The sequence below is a fragment of the Falco punctatus genome (assembly GCF_963210335.1).
Source record: "Falco punctatus genome assembly, chromosome: 11".
In the NCBI taxonomy this organism is placed as follows: domain Eukaryota; kingdom Metazoa; phylum Chordata; class Aves; order Falconiformes; family Falconidae; genus Falco; species Falco punctatus.
The window spans coordinates 4,606,328-4,627,734 of NC_137591.1; the positions used below are offsets into that span (position 1 = coordinate 4,606,328).

At 37.2% G+C, this 21,407-nt stretch overlaps 1 protein-coding gene across 1 annotated transcript in view; it reads right to left on the minus strand.

Annotated features, from left to right (window-relative positions):
• HOOK1 (hook microtubule tethering protein 1) overlaps positions 1–21,407 on the minus strand; it is a 28,782-nt gene that overhangs the window by 4,878 nt on the left and 2,497 nt on the right. Inside the window, exons 2-20 of the mRNA XM_080406362.1 lie at positions 18,294–18,379; positions 16,620–16,692; positions 16,251–16,301; positions 14,660–14,792; positions 13,688–13,755; positions 12,422–12,484; positions 11,415–11,498; positions 8,388–8,554; positions 7,506–7,646; positions 6,011–6,212; positions 5,220–5,330; positions 4,893–4,980; positions 4,749–4,809; positions 4,013–4,153; positions 3,303–3,390; positions 2,451–2,485; positions 1,764–1,846; positions 1,259–1,359; positions 799–900 (exon numbers count right to left, since the gene is read on the minus strand). Coding sequence (XP_080262488.1) covers positions 799–900; positions 1,259–1,359; positions 1,764–1,846; positions 2,451–2,485; positions 3,303–3,390; positions 4,013–4,153; positions 4,749–4,809; positions 4,893–4,980; positions 5,220–5,330; positions 6,011–6,212; positions 7,506–7,646; positions 8,388–8,554; positions 11,415–11,498; positions 12,422–12,484; positions 13,688–13,755; positions 14,660–14,792; positions 16,251–16,301; positions 16,620–16,692; positions 18,294–18,379 — 1,878 coding nt within the window. The remainder of the gene's footprint in view (positions 1–798; positions 901–1,258; positions 1,360–1,763; positions 1,847–2,450; positions 2,486–3,302; positions 3,391–4,012; positions 4,154–4,748; positions 4,810–4,892; positions 4,981–5,219; positions 5,331–6,010; positions 6,213–7,505; positions 7,647–8,387; positions 8,555–11,414; positions 11,499–12,421; positions 12,485–13,687; positions 13,756–14,659; positions 14,793–16,250; positions 16,302–16,619; positions 16,693–18,293; positions 18,380–21,407) is intronic.

The window sequence follows — 21,407 nt, forward strand, 5'->3', positions numbered from 1 at the left end:
AAATGCATGAAAGTCTAGGGTGTATCAGAAAGTCTATAAATAGTTCAGTAATCTTTTCATCTGAAAGTCAAAGACAAGAATGTATCTGTAGTGGCTGAACATTCTTACGTTACTGAATTGCTATTACATAGTATACTTAGCTAGTATATACACATAGCAGGAAGTCAGGCCACAGCATTTATAAAGTCAGCCCTTTCAGCTTATTATAACCAGTCCCATCAATATGGCTATAAAACCAAACTGCTGCATTTCTCAAGTTTTTTTTTAGCACTTGTACTACTGTCAACAACCCTTTCAGGATTTCAGCCGAGCAGATTTTACTGAATTAACAGGTTTTACTCTTCTATATAGGACTACAGTGTATGAAACCACTGATAACCAGGGATGTAGTAAATTAAACAAGTCACTGCCCAAATACCTAGTCCCTCACGCAAACTAAGTTACGCTACTACTGAAAAAGGTCACACTGCAGCGCTGAGCAACCTACTGTAAGAACAGCAAAACTATTAGCTTTATGAAGTATTTTGCCTGAGTTTTTCCAGAGGGTTTAGAAAGAATCCAAATTAGTGTTTCAGTTGCACACTGAAAAACACTGCTGAACAGTAACCGCTGACAGACTTACACTAGGATACAAAGTTAATTAAGCCCAACTAAAAATCTCTAGTTTTGATGGTCTGCGCAGTTTCTAACTGAATGCAGTGTTGAAGGGTATCGGATCATTGGGATACAGCAACTTGAGTGTCTAATACCAGAAACAGCAAATATGTTAGAAGTCACTATTAAATATTAAGTTTTTACCTCTAGTGCTTCAATTTTTTTGTCTTTCTCCATTATCTGTTTTCTGAGCAACATAATTTCTGCTGATGCGGGATTTAGCTTGGGATCTAAGGTTTTTATCACCTGTAACAAGGCAAAACAAAAGCATTACAAGTCAGGTTTGATTCACAACAGCTCCGCATCTCTTTTGCTCACAGCAGAAACATGAAAACAGACTGAGCACTAGTAAGGCAATTATAATGAAAACTAGGCTGTTACACCGGAGGTACATCAACGGGTACAAAGGAATTATTAATGTATCTCATACTTTAGCCTAAACCCCATTTGCTCACACATTTAACTGACTGCAGTTAAGCAATTTGACTAAAAATGCTACAAGCAGCTACTAATTTTAATTGAGAGGTGGGGGGAGACACCTCAAGTCGATCTGTTTAAAAATTTAGGAGGGAGGAATGTTTATGCTCAGAAATATGCCACTCACATTTCTCGCTTTCTCAAGGTACATTTTATATCGTTCTTCCATTGCTTTCATATCCTCATCTTTTTTTCGCAAAGCTGCTTCCAGCTCTCCAATCTTCTGGGCTATTTACAGAAATTATCAACACACACGTACAAAATAAAAATAGACATAGTACTTTCAAGGCTTCCATGTTCTCTTGATTTGATCACCCTCCCCCAGAGAAACTGTTCAGCTACTACACAATTTCTTAAGTTGCTATTTCTGTTTCAGCTGCACCATAAGGTCCCACCCGACCTTGAATTCCAATTGCAGCGTACTGTTCAACAAAACTAAGCCCCATGAAACTCTCCCTGCCCACCACCATGTGCAAAAAATCCCTTCACCCACCCCCACTGCAGGTTTAAAGCTAAGCGGTAGAAGAAAGCCTTATCCAGAAAAGTATCCCACAGCCCAGTGGCTATAGGAATTTCAGAAGAAACTTAACACAGTCTCAATAAAACCCCCAAAAATGATACACAAAACTTACGGTTCTGACTAACATCAGGCTGGAGTTCTGCAAGATCAGCCTCCTTCTTCTGTAACTCATCATGAACTTCATTCAACTTTTCCCTATGAATGAAAGGTTAGGCAAAGTATTAAGCTCACAAATAATTTCATGCACTGTTTTAAGACTGAAAGCCGAAACTTGATGGTGGTAGTGTTTAAACAACTATTTCAAACTCTGGCAATGCTTTTGAATTTAAACAGAAATATTACTACATATTTTTGAAGAACCACAGAAGTTGCAACTTGTGAATTGAGTCTCATTTACCTAAAACTAAAAACAAAAAAATAAAATAAACAATAAAAAAACCACTCCAGCATCTCCTTAGCAGGAACTACACCTGCTGAAAGGATGGAAGTATTTCAGAAGAATGAAACACATTTTAGGCCCAGCAAGAGTGACTGTTTCAGTACCCTGTTGGAGAATCAGAACAGTTATAAATCTATTGGTGATGAAGAGACACTTAAGTGGATAGTAGCATTACAAGATTATCAGGATCAGAGTAGACAAAACTAGAACACTATATACTTAACTCACCACATGCATGATTCTCCAATCAGTGGCTTTGAAAAACAAGACATCCCTACAAAGACTTAGGCCCTTTCTGTGCTACAACAGTCAAATTATTTAGCATAAATAAGCTACTGCAGATGCATGTGCCTTACTTACATATGTGCTGCCAATTTCTGCTTCAGGTTGCTAGACTACGAAAGGAAAGAGTTAAAATTTAGTTATATTTCTGTATTTCATGCTGTGCAATGTTAAAGTGCTCTTACAAATCAGCCAAGAATACTTAGCACACCTAAATAAGTCAAACCAAATAAATCCTAAGAAAACTGCATTTTTTCATGCATTTCTGTAACTGCATTCATATTTTTTGCGTTGCACAGATACTAATTCCAGCATCTTTTTTCTTTAAAGGTATCCTTCTTACTACACCACTCTTTAAGGACAAAAGCAGTGAATTTTAGAAGTAAAGCAGAAAGTAGAAACGTTAGTTCCTTAAAGAAGGCGGGGGAAAATAATCACATAAAACACGAGCTTTTCAATTGAAATGCAGTTGGTGTGGGGGTCTCGTGGATTCTCATACTACAGAAACTAAACTCATCTGCTCTGAATACAGTGGAGCCAATTCTGTGTTACCTAAACTGATGGAGTTGTTTGGAGACAGAAGAGAGTTTTTACAATACATTGAACAGCCTCAACTGTTTAAGATCCTTGCTTGATCTTTTGAAATGTGTGTGTTGTTCAGGATGAGGAGGAGAGGGGTCGGGTGACCCAAAGGGGTTCAAAGCTTGCTTACTCTTACTGCTGCATAAACTAGTGTGTTTCAAATTGACCTTAAAAAAATAAAAATAAAACCGCACCAAACCATGATCTTGCCTTCTCAGTAGTTATCAGCACTAGACACATTGAAAAACAAGAGGCACATTTAAACAAAGGAATTGATGTTACACTGAAGGATTTTAAACACAACCAGCAATATGTCTTCAAGGTCAAGAAGCCTGAACTTTAACTTACTCCTTCAGTCTTGGATCCCTGCTCCTGTAAAGTCTTTTGCAGATCTTCAATCTGCTGTTGTAACCCCCCAATACGTTCTTCATTTAGCCTTTTAGGAAGAAAAGACAGTTATTACCCATCTAAATAGATCACAACAGACAGATTTTTTGTTTCATATCTGGATGACAATTTTTCAGAGGGTCTACCCAGCAGGACTAAGCCACAAAAAAAGTGACTTCAAATGCTTTTTTTTGACTTGAACTTCTGCTGAAGCAAACACATAGCAGCTTTATTAAACATTTCAGAATAAAAGACCTAGAATAATTTCAAGTTTTGAGACAACTACCCAAAATTCTCACACCCCAGTAAACTTTCAGCATTCACTAACTGAAAAAGAAATTCAGACCATGTCCCAGTATTACAACATGATTAGTTTGAAGTTCTAGAAATAAGAGTTTATGTCCCTTATTGGTCTACCAAGAATCATTCAGAGCTAAGAGCGTCCTATAATCAATACTTCCTTCACAGTACGCTACACACAGACCTATCACATTTTATAGCTACTTTTGTTTGCCTGCTCTATATCCTTTTGTTAATGATTACACTGCTGAAAGAAAAAGGATAACTGGCTTCCTGCACAGTACTATACTACAGATGCAAGCCACAAGGCCACTTCTGAAAAATTAGAAATCACTTTTTGCTGTATTTTACGATGCTGTTTCACCCATCACCTTTTCTCAGTTTCTAGTTCATTCACTGTCCGATGCTTTTGCTCCAGCTGTTCCTGTAGCTCTGTAATACGCTCATTTTCTGATCCTTCCTGTTGTAATAGAAGCATCTTATTTTCATGCTGCAGCCGAATAAACATTTCTCTGAATCAAAAACAACAACAAAGTCACTATTAATTAAGAGAAAGGTGACTAAATGTAGGAGGTAACATTCCTGTCCACTCCCTCAACTTTAAAGTCAGTGGAACAATTCTGCTTAATGATACAGTTGGGCTAACAATCCAACTTCTTATTGAAAGGTAACTTACAATTTTCAGATATCACAATAGTGTTTCTTTAAAGAGATACGAGCAAATTTTTAAATTAAATCACTCCAAACCCAGATTTTATTGTGCCTTTACATTTCACGCTGCCAGACTTTAGAAGTAATATTAGCTACTGTGTATTATTTATTTACTCTGTCTGCCAGTGGCAAGATAAGAAATGTTTCATTCAAAGAGGATGTTTCAAATCAAGCTTTATATACAGCAATCTGGTATTCTTTTAAGAAAGAATGCAAACTAATTACAGTATGGGGAGATAACTATGAACAGCTACGTGTGGATCCAGACAAGCATCAAGGAGGGAAAGCAAGAAGTGGGAGACAGTGTCATGTTGCCAAAAATACTGGACTTTCAGAGAGGCAATATTATGACCCACCCACAAAAATCCGAAAACAACCTCAATCTTTTTGTCTCACCTATATTCTACTGGCAGAATTTCAGCAGCAAGATTCTCATGGCTTTTAAGACGAGATCCACCTGAAATTGCATGGGAATTTTGATTTAACAAACTTAAAGAAATCACTGATACACATAAAAAGCCTCTGAAGATAAAGCAATACCTGTTTGACTCAGGTGATCCTGCTGCATCTGTGAATACCGGAGCTCTTCATTTGTCTCTTTCAATGCATCACATTGTACTATCAGCCTCTGAGAAGATATATCTGAGTTAGAATTAAGTCATACTGCACCACGTTAAGACCAAAGAACATTAACAAGGAATAGTACTGACACACACACACATTTTAAGACCTATTTTATGTTTTAGATTCACACAAACATACACAGGAAGTGCTGAACTCATTTTTATGGTAGCACTGCTTCTGGGAAGGTTTTCCTCTTGCAGATTTAGTGGGTGTTCAAATACACTCTCATTTCAAGGGACTTACCTCTTTTTCTTTGATTAAAGCTTCATGTTTTTCTTCAAGTCGCTTCATTTCAAATGCTAGCTTATCAGCTCTTTTTGACTCTTCGGACAGTTTGTTATGAAGTTCTTGGACCTTTTCATAAAAAGACTATATTCAGCATATGGATGCTGCAAGATGCTACCTTTAAAAGCTATGTTAAAACCTTCACTCCTGCCCAGTTCAGCCAAAATAAACAGCTGGGCCTCCAAGGTGCAGGGAAAGATGGGATGGGGAGAAAGTTGGGGAGGGGGGGAGGTTTGCTGTTTTGTTGTTTGGTTTTGTGTTCTAGGATTTTGGGGGTTTTTTGGCTTTTTTAAAAAAAAACAAACAAACAACTCTTGGATCTCTTAATTACTAATGAAATAAGTGAAATTGAAATAAGAGCTTTACAGTTTAAAAATGAATCTCCATGAAGAAAGTTAAGAATATTACATACAAGTAATCTCAGTAATAGCTTAACGATCTCTCGCAGGCACACAAAGTACCTCAGTTAAAGTAAAGCCTGCAAACCACAGACAACCAATCTGTTGAGAAGGTAACTACAGCTAAGCTTGCAAGTGTAATAAACAGGGGGAAACAAAAGTGAATGGCAGAGTATGAATGACTGTTCATGAGTAAGAAATTCTAAGGGGACAATACATGTTAATCCCATGGGCTGTTAAATTAAGATGTTTGATTTTTTTTGGTCACCGAACCATATCTAAATAGAATTGTTTTAATTAAGATTACTATCTGAAGAAAAAGTAACATCTTAAATATAGATGTAGCCTTACCTGTTTTTTGTAGGTTTCTAGCTGGGCACGTGCTGCATTGGCTTTCTTCAGCTCATCCTCCAGACTGACTGTATTGTGCATGTACATCATGTTGGTTTCCTGCAAAGATTTGACTTGCCTGCGGAAGTCATTCAGGTCCTGTAGCTTTTTACGATACACTTCGACAGTTGATTCCAGCTTACTTGCCTTGTCTGCAGTAGCCCTTAATAAACAGGAATTAGAAGAACAAGTACATTTCTTCAAAAGATTTTAAGAAGTCAAATTCTGCTGTCATGCACATTCAAGCTATTTCCACAGACAGATGCAACGGGCTTAACAGCAAAGTTAAATCTTACTGCTTCGTTTTAAAATGCATAATCAATGAAAAATTGCATTACGCAAAGATCACTTCTAAAAACTGAGATCACCACAGAGTTTAAGTGGGAGTAAGACTGAGAGTCAGATGCCAAAAGTACAAGCAAGGGATAGTATGCCAAATATCTCTAGGGAATTCTGTGGGGTGCAACGTAAATGCACCACAACATCCTGTGCTAGATAGTTACCTCAAAGTACTGGTAGCTGGTACAGAAAAACATGCATAAGTTTTCATTGTGGGATTAGACATAATTAGAATGTAACTGCACTGTAAAAATGATCATTAGCAGATATGACCCAGAACTGCCACCTGATCATTAACAAAAATCTACGTGGTAAAAAATATTTGGATCATAAATACACAAATTAATTTTAATATGTTTTACATCTGCTGTATCATATCACTAGAAGCTAGTACAAGACCATTATGGAAGAAAATCTACAGTTAAGATTTGTTTCAGATGTTACTTAAGAACTACTATAAGTTAAACACCTGAATCCACTTTTCTTTCTATGTTTTATTCATACTATTTTATAAATAACAGACCTGCTTTTGCAGTACGGTTTGCTTTGGATATTTCTTGGGTGGTCTGATATTTAATGTAGTTTACACAAACTGGAATGTTATGTTACATTAGCATCAAGGTTATTGTGAATTTCATCTCATTTTGTTAATCATGTTGCTAACGTAAATCTAGCCTAGAATGCTGCCACTAAAAGTCACGTTAAAGCTCTAGCTTCATATAAGCTTTTCTACATCAGAAAAGGCAGCCTCTTGCCAACAGAAATGTCATCTTAATAAGGATGCAATCCCCGCCCCTGATCTCTTAATTCTTGCAGAACTTACAACCTTCCATCCCATATGAAGAAGAATAATTTCTGTATTCATTAATCCTGCTTCACAGAAAAATTTTATGCTGCTATTCTTATGCAAACAACAGAGCCTATGCCTGAAAGCTTGCACTCCATCTCTGCCTTGTCAAAAGGGCCCTCTTCCAACATGTATTTTAGATCTCATTCAGATAAGATCTATCTGCAGAAGTAACACCTCAGAAAAAAAAAATCTTGTTAAATACAAAGCCTTGGATTTAGCCATTAAATCCTCCTAATGTGTGTACAGGGAGCGCTCTCTACTACATACCTAAGAACATCGTTTTCATCTTTCAAGGCTCTAGATTCTTCTGCCAAAGAGGTTAGCTCATTGTTTCTATGTTGCAGTTCAATCAGTTGTTTTTCTAGGTCTTCACAATGGACACGATAATCATCTTTTGCAGCTTCAAGCCTACCAGATCAGAAACAGGAACACTGTTAAGAACTCATTGCTATTACACATTTTTAATTTTGTACTAGAACTACTGAAAATAAACAAGACAAAGGTAACCTACTGATTTAAGTAGCCAGAAAAATGGTACTGTAAGCATGAAACATGTTATGGTCCATGTGTTTAATCACAATGGATTGTATACTGCAAGTTTGCTGTATCAGCACCAAGGGATCACATGAAAAGTGATACCTTTCCCCCCATAGGGATCACAGGGAAAAAGACTAACACATAAAAGAAATCAGTACAGTAAAGAAATATGGTGGGGTTTTGGAGGGTTTAGGGTTTGGTTTGCTTACACACAAATCACTTTGGCACTCATTTTCTGCATTCTATCACCTTTTTTGAAGTGTCAAATGGCTACAATACAGCAATCAAAAAGTAACATTTTCTACAAGTAACAGTTTTTGGTTTTTTTTTTAAAGGTAAGGACTGTCTTAAATATGTTTATACAGTTCTAGATGCCCCATCCCTGGCAGTGTTCAAGGCCAGGTTGGCTGGAGCTTTGAGCAACCTGGTCTAGCAGAAGGTGTCCCGGCCCATGGCCGGTGCGTTGAAACTAGATGATCTTTAAGGTCCCTGCCAGTTCAAACCATTCTGATTCTATGACATTGAGATGGAAAATCCTGAAAGAGTACCAGAAATCCTCATGATATATTTGAAATGACAAGCAAGGGATTTTTGAGAGAAATCATTTCATACCTGAAGTTTTCTTCTTGCAGTTGTTCCAGCTGCAACTGTGCATGAAAATACTTTTTTGCAACCACAGTACTTGGATCATCCAGAGAGTCATCTAATTGCTCTAGCCTGTCATTCATAATCTCATTTTCTGACATCAAGCTGTTTTTTTCATCCTGGAGGGCAGCCACCTAGTGCAGATAAAACAGCATCAACATTGTAAGACCTGTTCGACTGGAAAGAACTACAGCAAGACAGCAGTACATCACCAAATTAGTTTATGAAAAAGGCTGAGCGTTTAGAAATTTTAGAATGTAATTTACACAGCATACTTGAGCGTACAGATGCTTTAGTGTATGACAGTTATGAAGCACTAAAGGAAAAGTCCCTCTAAAAAAAAAAAAAAAAGACAAAATTTTTGTAACTGAAACCATGGTAAAGGCAGACAACGTGAAATGGAGAGAAACTGGTACTTTCATTAAAAAGGATACCATGGCCGCTACACAAAAAAAATCCCTAAGTATTGGTGTAAAGATACTCTCCATCTTGCTCGTACTTAACGATAATAAGCAGGATGGCACTGGCTAGCACACCAACACAGTACTGCCGTGCGCTCAGCAGTGAATGGTTGTGCAAGAAGCAGTTTCAGGCGCCGTAAGCTAGAAAGCACACACGCAAAAGAAAAAAAACCTAGACAGCTTTATACAGAGCATGCATTTTTTGCAACAATCAAACAAGTTTGATACTGGAAGTGTTCACAGCTAAGCAAATGAGAATACAACACTTTATTGAAACAGTAAGTATATTAACAGCCATAAAATGGGGAAGGATTAAGAGGATAGAACCTTTAAAGTTTTTCTAGTGAAAGCTGTTGTGTTAATTTTAACATCCTGTCAAACATAAGAGCATGTAGCACGTGTTAGTTAACTGGCATTTAAACAGGGACAATATGCTTTTTTGGTTACGTTTTCCTGAATCATAAAGAAAACCTACCTTTCTTATACTCTTGGAAAATATCAAGGAAGACTGAGACCTTACAAGTGAATTTATTAAGAATTAGTTTAAATGAGAAGCGTCAGTCAATACTATGGCTTCAAATAAATAAAATAAAATAAACATATCATGGTGACATTATTAGATTAAACATCAGATATAACGTAGAGCACACAAAATTAAGAAACAGTTTGTTTGTGATCACAATTCAAAAGTCTATCAGGAAGACAGATGTAAGAAAACAGCAATTAATCTACCACTTCATTAGGTGCTGGCTTTCTAGGTTCACTCCTTTTTACATACCAGATGTCACTTTACCATACACATGCACACAAAACACCTGAGTAGAGAGCATATCTGAGCCCTGCTCAGTGTCATACTTCCTGTTCAAGGTTCAGCCACTCCTTAAATATGCACATTCACACTTCTAGAATAATGTTAAAAGAACACCCACCTCAGACTTAAAAAAACCAAACCAACACAAAACTATCACAAAACTCAGAGCGAGTTTTTAACCTTTTCTGAGTTGCTTTCTGATAGCTTTCTCTTCTCCTTTTCTATTATGTCAACGTAACAGAAATGGTGTCAAAAGTCAACACAAATTTAAATTAAACCACATCATGTTACTAAAGAGCTATGGTGCCATTAACTCATCTGTTTATGCTCAGCAGTCTCTTTCTCTCAAACATTTTTCATGTCTTCACCCGGCCCACGCTGTGTTACAAGCAGCTGGCTTTGCATAACCTATCATTACTTATTAGAGAAATCTCAGAAGAGAAGTTTGTGGGAGACAGAAGAAACCCTGGGACTTCTCTAATGAGACATACTAAGTCCTTAATGGGAGCAGAAAGTGCAAGTGAACTGTTATCCCAGCACTTCTAGAAGTATGAGCTTTTGGACAGTGAATACATTTTTTGAAGTTTAACAACTGTAATCTGTGAGTTTAGCTGCCTAATCAACCCTCTTGCCCATTTAAAAGAAATCATTTTCTCCTGCAGATTCCGCTCACAAGCATTTTCAAATCTCTGTTTTCACTAGGAAGCTTTACTACAGCCTCAACAAAAAAGGAAATGAAATATTCTAACAATAGCTTCCTGGGCATGGCAATTACCTATGAGCTATTCTGAGCATTCCACTTTGTCAGTTGTCATTGCCTGTGAGAGATGTAAAACTGGCCTCTCGTTTTGTGGTTTGTTTGGTTTGTTGGTTTTTTTTCAGAGGTTCATACAGCCGGTATAGTGCTCTGGCTCCTACAAGGAGATGCCACCCAAATGTTCTCTTTGTACAGAATCAAATCTGAGATGAACGGCCTTACCAGATAAACCTATTTCTATTCTCAGATTGTAGTGCCATAAAAGAAGAATCAGACAGAGGGCTAAGAAATGGATTTTTTTTCTTTTTTCTTTAAGAAATTGATTAACATGCAAGTTCTGTTTATTGTTATGAAGTCCTCTCTCCTTCTTTTAAAGAATGACTTGATTAATTTCTATACCCATTAAAAACAAAAGTAGGCCTATTATCAGTGTGGTTTGAAAATGTCAGCAAGAATCTATTAGTTTCCATTATTTTTGTTTCCTAAAATATCCTCCATGTGTAGAGACTGTGCACAACTGTGTAGAGAATTCTAAAAAAAAATCAAATTTTAGACTTTCATCAACTCCTATTAAAAACAGCACTACTTTCCTACAATTAAATTTAATGACTGATTATTAATGAACTGGATTTTTTGGACACAGTTCAAAAGACTAGAGGAAGAAGTGACTAAAAATGAAATGGGCAATTTTTAAAGCCATGGTAACATTGTTTTGATGCTACCTGCTACTAAGGGTAAACATAAAGCTAGCAGACCAAATGACCTTTGAGTTAGAAGCTGGCACACTTCCATCAGAAAACTATTTCCAGTAATTGCATTTTGGAGTAGAGAATGATTGCTTTTTCCCCAGAAACAGGTAAGAAATCTCACAGAAACTTAAATAATGCAAAATGCACTTTGCCTTTCAGAATTTCTGCATCTTAATAGCAGCACCACTACATATTAAATAAATAAGCCATTCTTACCTGTAAATCTAGCTCTTGACATCTTTGTGCCAGCTCTTCTTTTTCTGCTAGAGCTTCCTGAAGATCTTCCAAAGCTTTTTTAAGCTTTTAAAAAATAAGACAGTCAGTCATTCTGGCCCATATCCAAAGTACTCACAGTTCTAGCCTTCAGAGCGTCTCAATTGCTCATAACCAATTGTTTAAAAAGGATGTGTTAGGTGCACACACTGACACAGAAACCTACGTGTATGCTGTTAGATCAGGATCTCTGTGCGTTTCACCTGCATTCTAAATGACTACCACACGTAATAAATTATTGAAACTCCGAGTAACATCCAGATTCAACAACAACAACTTAGGCTAAAAGCATAGCAAAACCAAACATAGGAACAATCACGTTGTCACAATTTCAAAATCACTGCCTGTTAAATCAAATGCCCTTCATCTCAGAATAGAAATACTGACATTCCTTCATGGGCAGATACTTTTAAAGACAACTTCATTTTATACACAATGCCTTGTAGTGTTCAGGTTATCAAGAACTTTCATGGCCCCTTAAAAATAACCCAAAGTGTTTAGCCTGACATGGCTGAGCCTTGATGTACTCCTAGCTGCTCTTGCAATGCAGGTTTGCACTGGCCAGTTTTACCCCACCCAGAAACATGACATAGCAGTCACCGTTGTGTTGGGTTTTTTTTCAAAGAATGCTACAAAATCACAGATAACTTTTCACTTAATTAGCAGTGAAGAACAGCATTACTTTATTGTATATTCTCTGCCTACATCAGTATGTTGCTCTGCCCTTTGTGTACCAATATGGTTTAATCAGATCAGCTCAGAGTGGAAAACAGACCAAATAGTCTGTGCAGATAGAAGACAAAAAGAGTGCAATTTATTGTTGTTTATTGTTTTTTTTAACTTTTAGAATTGGAGAGGAAGAGAAACCCTCCTCTTCATTTGAGGGATGGCAAGATACCAACTTATTGTTCAGTCTTGAATTACAACAGCAACAAATACCAGGCAGTTACCTGCTGTTCCATTTCACTTGATGCATCAGACGTGGAAGGACCTGTTATTTCCTTGCTCATGAGCTACAGAAAGGCCACAGGAAAAGGAGGTTAAATTAGAGGTTAAATTCACTGTCTGTTAAGTACTAATTGGATTTTCCACCATGTCCTTACATCCTTCAATATATCAAAACAGATCAATGATAAATTAAAAAAAAACTTCATAGTTGATAAAGAATTGAAACAAATCTAAATAAAATTACTTTTTTTTACCTCCCATCTCCCCAAATTAACCAAATTAGCAGTAACATCTTACTGAATGAAATCTGTGATCTGTTGAAGCTACTGCCATCCCCTAGTCAAGTTAAAATGGAGTGAACCAGAGGATGAGATTTCACTCAATTAATTTACTAGTCATCACACTTCTTTTTGTCATGTTAGTTGCCATTAAGCAAACAATGGGAACACTAACATAGTTCTCACTGATCTCCAGTACAGTATGTTTGTCAAGAATTACAGGGCTTTACATCTTACTCAGGCATTATAGTATTATTTCTGGACCTTCTTCAGAAAGAAAGTTTGATTAGTTAGAATAAGGTTTATGGATTTATTTCTCTCAATAGGCCACTCACAGCTTTAAAGACTATATAGTCAATTTAAATCTACATTTTCAAACCTACTACCACTGATACCTTGATGAGAGTGCAATTATACATAACATTTTCTTCAAAGGCAGTATCTAGTTTCTGCCTCCCTCCACACTCTGCCTCACAGTCCTGAAGCTCACAGATGCAAGTGACTGTAGAGCTGTGCTGTGAGCTAGATCACTAAGATGATCCAATGTAGAACAAGTTAAGATAGTGGGGGATAAGAGTAGAAGAGATGCAGCTGGGAGTTTGTAAATCAGATGCTGGAATGTTCTGTCAGAACAATGTAGCCTCAAACAGTTACAGTCAGCTTAACTTTGGGTCCAAGACTACAGCACTAGGACAGAAATTTCAGTACTTGACTCCACTATACCTGGCAGTTGGCAATGAGATACATTTTTTGTATGGAACAGGAAATCTTAAGCATTTATTGCATTGTTGTGTGTTTGGGCATATGAGACTGAAATAAAAACCCTTAGGTTGGGGTCTGAGACTTTTTGGTCCTGGATACTCCCAGATAATTTAGGGAAGTACTTACGCTCTTCCCTGACCTTTGCTTGGACAACAGAATTCAACAAGATGAACAAATGGATATTGAGACTTCTCAACTGACAGCATTAGGCTATGAATTATTACTTACCTCTTGAATAGCAGTCATGACAACATGTTGAACAGACTCTTCAAGGGTCATGATATTTTGTATGTGTTCTGTGGAAAAGAAGTGGCAGTGACTCATGACATTCACCTTAATGGTTTGATTAACATGACATACTATTTGCAGAAAGATCCAGAAGAAACTATTCTCTATAAAGCTTCTTCAAAACAGGTAGCACTCTTTTTATACAGAGCACTACCATTAACCAACATTATTATCCAGTAATATAGTAGATAAGGATAAGAGATTAGAACCTCTTAAGTGAACAGATTTATATTACATATAATAGAGCAAGGAGATTTAAAGACATCTGTATTTACATGGTTCTTTGTTCATACATTCATCTATGTATATATACATAAGATTTTCCAAAGAATCACTAAGCTCACAATTGAGTTAATAAATAAAACTCAACAGAAAAAAGTAATTGCCAGCATCTGCATTCCCAGCGCAGCCTGAGGGCTTACTTCCTGAACACGCTTTTATAAGTCATTTCAGACTACCTGGGAATTGCACCTACTCTACTAACAGAATCATGCTGACGATTCCTTTGCCGTCAGAGCATTGAGTATTAGCTCCGGTAAGGGGAGAGAAAACACAACTAATTCAGTCTTGAGCCTCTGTAGACAAACAAAAGGCAGTTTCTAATACAAGCTTTTAATTTAATTTGCTTGATTTACATCCAAATAGTTTTAGGTCTCAGTGCATATTTTAACAAGTACAAATAATCCACATGCACTTCGGACTATTATTTTTAAACCCACCCTGATCAAGGTTTTGAGTTTTATTCACAAAAGTTTCCCATAGATTTTCTGCTTTTAAGTGAACTCGTTTCAGAACAGGCATCCAATATATTAACAACAAAGACTTTTTGATAGATAAAAGTTTCTACATCTCCTCCACCTTAATCGCCTGAGGCAGTCTGCTGTTAGTTGAACAGGTTAAGGTAGTGCGTACCTTGTTTCCTTTCACAGTTGACTGCACAACCTAAAATAAGCTGCAGAAGCCTTCCCAGTTCAGTAGGATCTGAGTTCTCTGATATCCGGTTTAAGTCCGGAATAAGCTCTTCTGAAATCTGCTGACCCAAGAACTGAAAAAAATAAAATAAATAAATGAAGAAAGAAAGTAGGCTTCCACTTTTGTACACAAAAATCTGGTACAATGTAAGAAATCTGGACTCAAGTAAGCCATCCAGAGAAAATGGTCCATTAATAAGTTTGCTACTGTAAAACTCATGGAAGGGAAAGATTTTAAGCATTAAACACGGAGATACACACTAAAAATGCTGCCTCATGAGGGAATACATAGATAGCAGTACCAGATTAGCAAATCTGAAAAGGCCTTGATCCAGCAGAGGTTCTTAACTAATTTGTTACAGGGCTTCGCACATGAAACGCAGCTGTCACACACTGTGCCTCCCTTGCACCAGCAATGACTGCCCCAAATGCCTGTCTCCACCGCACCAGCGATGTGTGTTTGGGGAAAGGGGTACTCAGTGCACTGCTAGCCAACGGCCTTTACCATACTTGGCACCTTGGATTTTTCTCTGAATAGGCCTAAATGTAATCTAAAGTACACAGCATTAAAAAATATATGCAATGAAGTTATTCACTTCAGTAACAGTTCTGTAAAATTGTGTTCTGGCAAAACCACAAGTTTGGAAAGTCTATTAACTAAGGGTTTAGTTAGCTGACCACTTACACAAAAAAAAGCAACAGTGGTAAGTTAAAAGTTCTTGGCTAGACCTCAAATATGAGAGAATAATTTGGTCTACCAACATAATTAAAAAAAGGAATTAAAAATGCTTCCAAATCAAGTTGCTCCCTAATCCTTCAAAAAGCTCCTCATAAACCTGAAGTAGTTCTTCTGGGCTTGCCAGGGAGCCTCAGTCCTGGCAACACAGAAAGGTTTGGCACTCAATACCACAACCAAACCCAGATGAGACCAGGAAGCCATAAGATGGTCTGGCGAGTTTTTCTATACCATACCCATTACATAACTGTAATCAATCTCCATACAAAATTCAGCTTGCTTTTTTTTTTTTTTTTTTTTTTTTTAAACTAAAATACAGCACCCTTTGACGGCTACCATATTCATCCTGCATGAGACAGAACAAACTATAATCCCTACAGTGTCCATGAGGATTTGTAACTTATCTCCCAGCTTCCAAGTGAGTAGGGTTGCCGAATCTGTTTCTGTTGTGTACAAAAGGATTACAACTTCACTAGACAAGAGCAAATACGAATGCACACACAAAAGTCAACAGGCTTCTGCAGCTCAGTCCTTATGACACTGACCTGGGCAATGACGGAGACAATGACGGTCTCCAGATTATACTCAAAGAGTCTTACCTAAAATACATCTGCTCCAATTTATTTTATATTCGCTCAGACCTCCCGCTTAACCAGATAACTATCATATACTTTCTGCCAAAAAAGTCCTTAAAATACATTATTTTGACAAGAAAAAAGAAATGCAAGCTAGGTGAAGGAGGACAATAATAAAAATGTTTAATTATTAGAAAATATAAAAATTACTTTTTCCATACCTCATGATAGTAGTCCATAATTCCTTGCAGTATCTTCTTCAGATTACTGGACTAATGGTTGTACATGAAAGATAAGGTTACTGGCTTTTATTAGAATTCTTAATTTTGCTGAAATTAAATAATAATTTATAATAAAATGTTTACATAGCAGCTCTACAAGAGGACCCTATAATGACACGGGAAGAGATATACCACAACAGGAAATCCCCATACAACAATGCTGGAAGGCAGACAGTTCAAGTTAATTTAAAATAACCTAAAAAAGTTTGAAGTTTAAGCTTAATTCTGCAGGGTTTGGACAGCTAGATACTCTCAGGACAAAGACAATACTCAACCCCACAAACTTTCACTGACTTCAGTTTTGAATACCTTTATTCTCCAGTTGTCACCAACATCATCTTTAATGCGGTTTAGCCAAGATGCATCAAACCAAGCAACATCTCTGGAAAAAAATTAAACAATTAAACATAAATAAGCTCAGACTTAAATAAGATACAAAATTCCCAGCATTAAATCATCATACGCTTGACTACAGTGTCTAATGAGGCACGAATTCCTGGAGATTGCAAGTTATACCTATGACACAAGAAATTTCCATCCTGCTGGCTGCACTAAGACACTACTTTCCAGGGAAGGAAGAATTTCTGTACATGCTTGAGCTAGCTCCAGCTAGGAACACAAGGATAAGGCGGCCTTTGTTGTGCTGAATTTTTATCCCTGACAAAGTGATCCTAATGGCATAAAGAAACATCTTCTTTTGACTAGTGCTGACGTTAAGTTTGGTTCCTACTTTTGTACATTTGGGTTTTCCAACATTCACTACAATTTATCAAAGGCATTTATCAAGAAAACAACAACAACAACATTCTAAACTACTGACATTTCATATTTTTGTATGTCTTTGTTTCCCTTGAGCAGAAGTATATTCACTTTGCCAGCATAAATAACGATGAGTTGCTGAGTGAGGTGTTTACACACATTGAGCTGCCAAACAGTACATCACAGCATATCTAACAATTTCTCAACTTTTACACAGTACTGTTTATTCATTGGTCTCAAAGCAGTAAGAAAAGTCAATTATTATTCCCACTTGCATATAAACCAACTTGTTTATAAAGAAGCTTGCCTGAAGCCTGTGGCAGCCCAGTACCGCAAACACATGGGAAGTGACCTTCAGCAAATCTTCACTAAGCAATCCTAAATCAATTTTTGCCATGCTCCAGGAAAAGGGTGAGCTCTGTCCTTACATAGCACATTTAAAAATCTTTTCAAGCAGTCAGAGGGGATTCTGGATCTGGCTTGTGGGTTTTTTTGGGGGGGGCATGGGGTGGTGTTTTAAGTAATTTCTTAGTCATCAAAAATATAGTTTGAACAGGAGATGGTAATTCAGACTTCTCCTTTGTTATCTGAGCCAACAACAACAATAAAATTGCAGTGATGACTTGTAGCATGACACTCTTACAACCCTCTGAAGTAACTGCAAATTTCAAAACTAGTGTGTTGCTCAACCCAGTACCATTTGTCATTACATCAATAACATAGGAATTATTTTGCTTTTGATAATTTTTAATAATAAAATTGCCAACTAAGCTTCACATTCTTTCTTCCACACAAATAGTAAGCTATCATTTAAATCCTAGAACTCAAATCTAAATCAACTGAGCAATCCCAAGAGGAAGAGAGCACAAAGGCATGCCTTTTGAACTTTTAATTCCTCATTTCAAAGAGGAACATATTGCCTGAAGCATGGATATCCACGGAAATAGTGTCGATGGGAAAAGTGAAAAAGATCCCATCATTCTTCCCAATTACCCTTAAGTATTAATTTAATACTGCAGCATTCTAATATCTCATCACCTCCTCCAGTCTACCGCTTTGTTCAACTATTATATCATCCCCAAAACAACAATGCAAAGGCGTATTTTATCTTCTGCTATAAACCGTCCACTCTAAGTTTCTGTCTACTTTCAAAGCAACTATGCATATCAAACAAAACCCTCAAGAAATTAAACACCTCTTCTTCAAACTTAAGTATCAACTTACATTTGGTGAAGTACCTGTGCCATGGCAACCCCATTAGTCAGGTCCTGAACATCTCTGCAAGGTGCAGCAGTATTGAACGTCTGCAACTAAAACAAGGAAAAAATTTGTGTTTCTTGCTCAGAAGACAGAAGGACAGAAAATTGGTTACCATTTTCCTGTTCTTCAAGGCACAAGCATTTAGCATGGTGTCTTCCTACTTGATGCAGTTGAAAACCTTTTTGAACTTGCAGTTTTTAAGCCAACCCAATTATCTCAATACTTGTGACTGTTAATTATGACGAGTAGCTAAAAAAGTTTGCACTACCATGTTTTGCTTTTTCATTCTATTCCTTATATTGTAAATCAGATTATGGAATACTAACTTGGAAAACTAAAGTTGTATTTATCCATACCTCAAATTATGTTGCAGTGCTTAGTTCTGGACACATAACTGCCTAAACAAAAAATGGCATCAGAACAAGGGGCAAAAGGTGAGGGGCGGAAATCCAGCCTTTTACTACAAGCATTTAGTAACAGAAGTCACGACATCTACAGAAATCCCTGAAATTATTTGGGGGTTAATAACACAAGGGAGAAAATAACGAAAATAACACAAAAATAGTGGAAAACAGCCATCTGAGAGCTACTGTGGACTTCCAGGATATGAAGATACCTGAAAAAACCTGAAGCATTTCCAGTCCCGTGAGCTGGCAAATTAGTCCCCTGCAATACGGGAATTCCAAAATCACTCTACAGATATTCCTGTTTAAATATGCACCTTGAACATACTGATATAAACCCAAGAAACTTTACTATAACCTGAAGTTATACATCTTTTCCTGGTAATAATATTTTATTCATATATTATTCCTGGTATTTGTATTTTACATTTATTTATTTATTTTCCGAGCATCACACTACCTAGTGTTTAAACACAGGGCTGGACACAGTTTTACCCCAACTACATATTTCTATCTAAAAATTAAGCAACAAAGTCCCAGTTTTCACTCTCCTCCTCTATTACAAAACCAGATTAGGGATGGAATCATTTTATAAGGAGTTGCCTGATATAGTCTATATTAATTGTTATATGCAATCTTTGTATTTTAACTGGTGCTTCCAGGCACAAGTACAATTACAGCACAAGCAAGATGCAACTCCTGTCTTAAAGAAAAAAACCTAATAGCTCAAGCATTTTGCAGCTAGTTTCTCCAAAAGCAACATAAATGATGAGTACTTTCAATATGTCTGCATCCTTAGAAAGCACACCCAGTAGACAGTCCTATACGTAAGAACCCCATCATCAATGTGATGTATAACACTAGTTTATTAAGACATCCACAGGCAGCTCTTCTGGTGCCCTGCTGATTAATGCCTGTAATTCTGATTCACATAAAAATCCTTAAAATACTGAGGTACCCAGGTCCTCAGATCAGTCCATAGACCATCAAAAGCAACCGTGAGCTCTGCAAAATATTTCCTAAGGTTCCGCAAAGTTGTGTCTTGGAGAACCCCTGAAGCATAGACAGTGTATTTCCATTTAACAGTCCTCAATGAGGTTTTCTTCCATTAACTTGGCCAAGACACTTTTTGCTGCCACAAACTCGGCACACAGACATTCAGCAAGGTATCCCCTCTTGTCAGTCGGTCACCTGCTAGCTTTGCCTCATCTCCACTTCTTGTGTGGATGGTGAACAGGCTCCTCCCCAGTTGCCTTCTGCAGAAACTCAAGTCCATATTGACCAGTACCATACCCATCTCCTCCCGCTCTGTCTTTCCCCCACCCCACAGCTCTCATCTATGCAGCCAACTGCCATATGGAAGCTCTTCCATACTTCCCATGAGGGCAGGAATTTTTTCTCATACTTTTCTGGTTTTCAAGCATTTTAGATCTGTACGATGGGATAACCTCAATCTTAAAAATGTTTTGCCATTTTGGATACTATGTATTTTTTTTAAACCATCCCCAAGCTTATACCTAACATTTTGATAGAATTAGCTATTATAACCTCAATGTTTTATTCCCCAAAACCCAAGCAGCTCAGAACAAACTATTCTAGGCAAGAGAGCTGTCTACACACACATGGCAGTTCATCACATAGTTAAGAAAACAAGAGCTCATCAACAATTCTTTTAAGTTCAGCCTTCTTTACAATGATGAATAAAGCAGAAAGGAGAAAGTTTGCTGTGAATACGATTAGATGATGTATACGCAGAACAGAATGGAAGCAAGAACAGATCCTTATAATCTGTTCACTGTGAAACCTGGCTTCTTAAACTTACTATGCATACAAATGCCCTAAACTACCTGTCCATCTGTGAGAGGGCTTTCCCAAACATCCCGTGACCAGAGGTCACTGGTGAATAACCTTATCAAGCGTGTTTGGGAAATGGAGCTACTCAAACCAGAGTGATGGAAACGCTGTTTGCAGCTGTGAGAATTTGAAGCAGTTATCATCTACTCTATGTTTATAATGAGTGACCATATACTTTGAATATTTGCTTGCTTGCTTCAAAAGAGTCTAATCAAGCCAAGAAGAGAAAAATATGGGAAGCAAGTTTGTTTTTTTTTTAATTTGTTTTTCAGTTTTAAAAAAGTGGGGTTTAAATCTTGTATTACAGCAAGTGAGAAGTCAGTAATCCCTGGTAGGTTACATAAAAGATTAAGTAGAACACCACAATCTAAAGCAACTGTGATTGACAGCGTTAGTTTCTAATACTACAGCAGCCTGAATGCCAACAAGAACAGGCACGAAAGCTTACGAGTCAAGACCGAGCACGCCAGAATTCAGAGTTTTACGGCACAATACTGTCATGCTGCTATTTGTATGCACCCCCTTCTAAACCAAATAAATTGGTAAGTACATATAATACCATTTCACCCAAGCCTATTAGAGCAGGTAAACAAAGCCTTAGAAAACCCTGTGACATGCAACACTGCTTTATGTATGCCAGTATCTCCAAGAATAGAAACAGCTAATTAAAAGTAAGCAAAAAGCAGGACTGGGAATCTTAGTTTCTCCATATATTTAAAAGTTACATAAGCACCTAGAAATAATAGAAGTAGTATTAATTATGGGTTCCCCAAACCCTATACCAGCCTAGTCATTTCCTCAAAACAGATTTTTACTATAC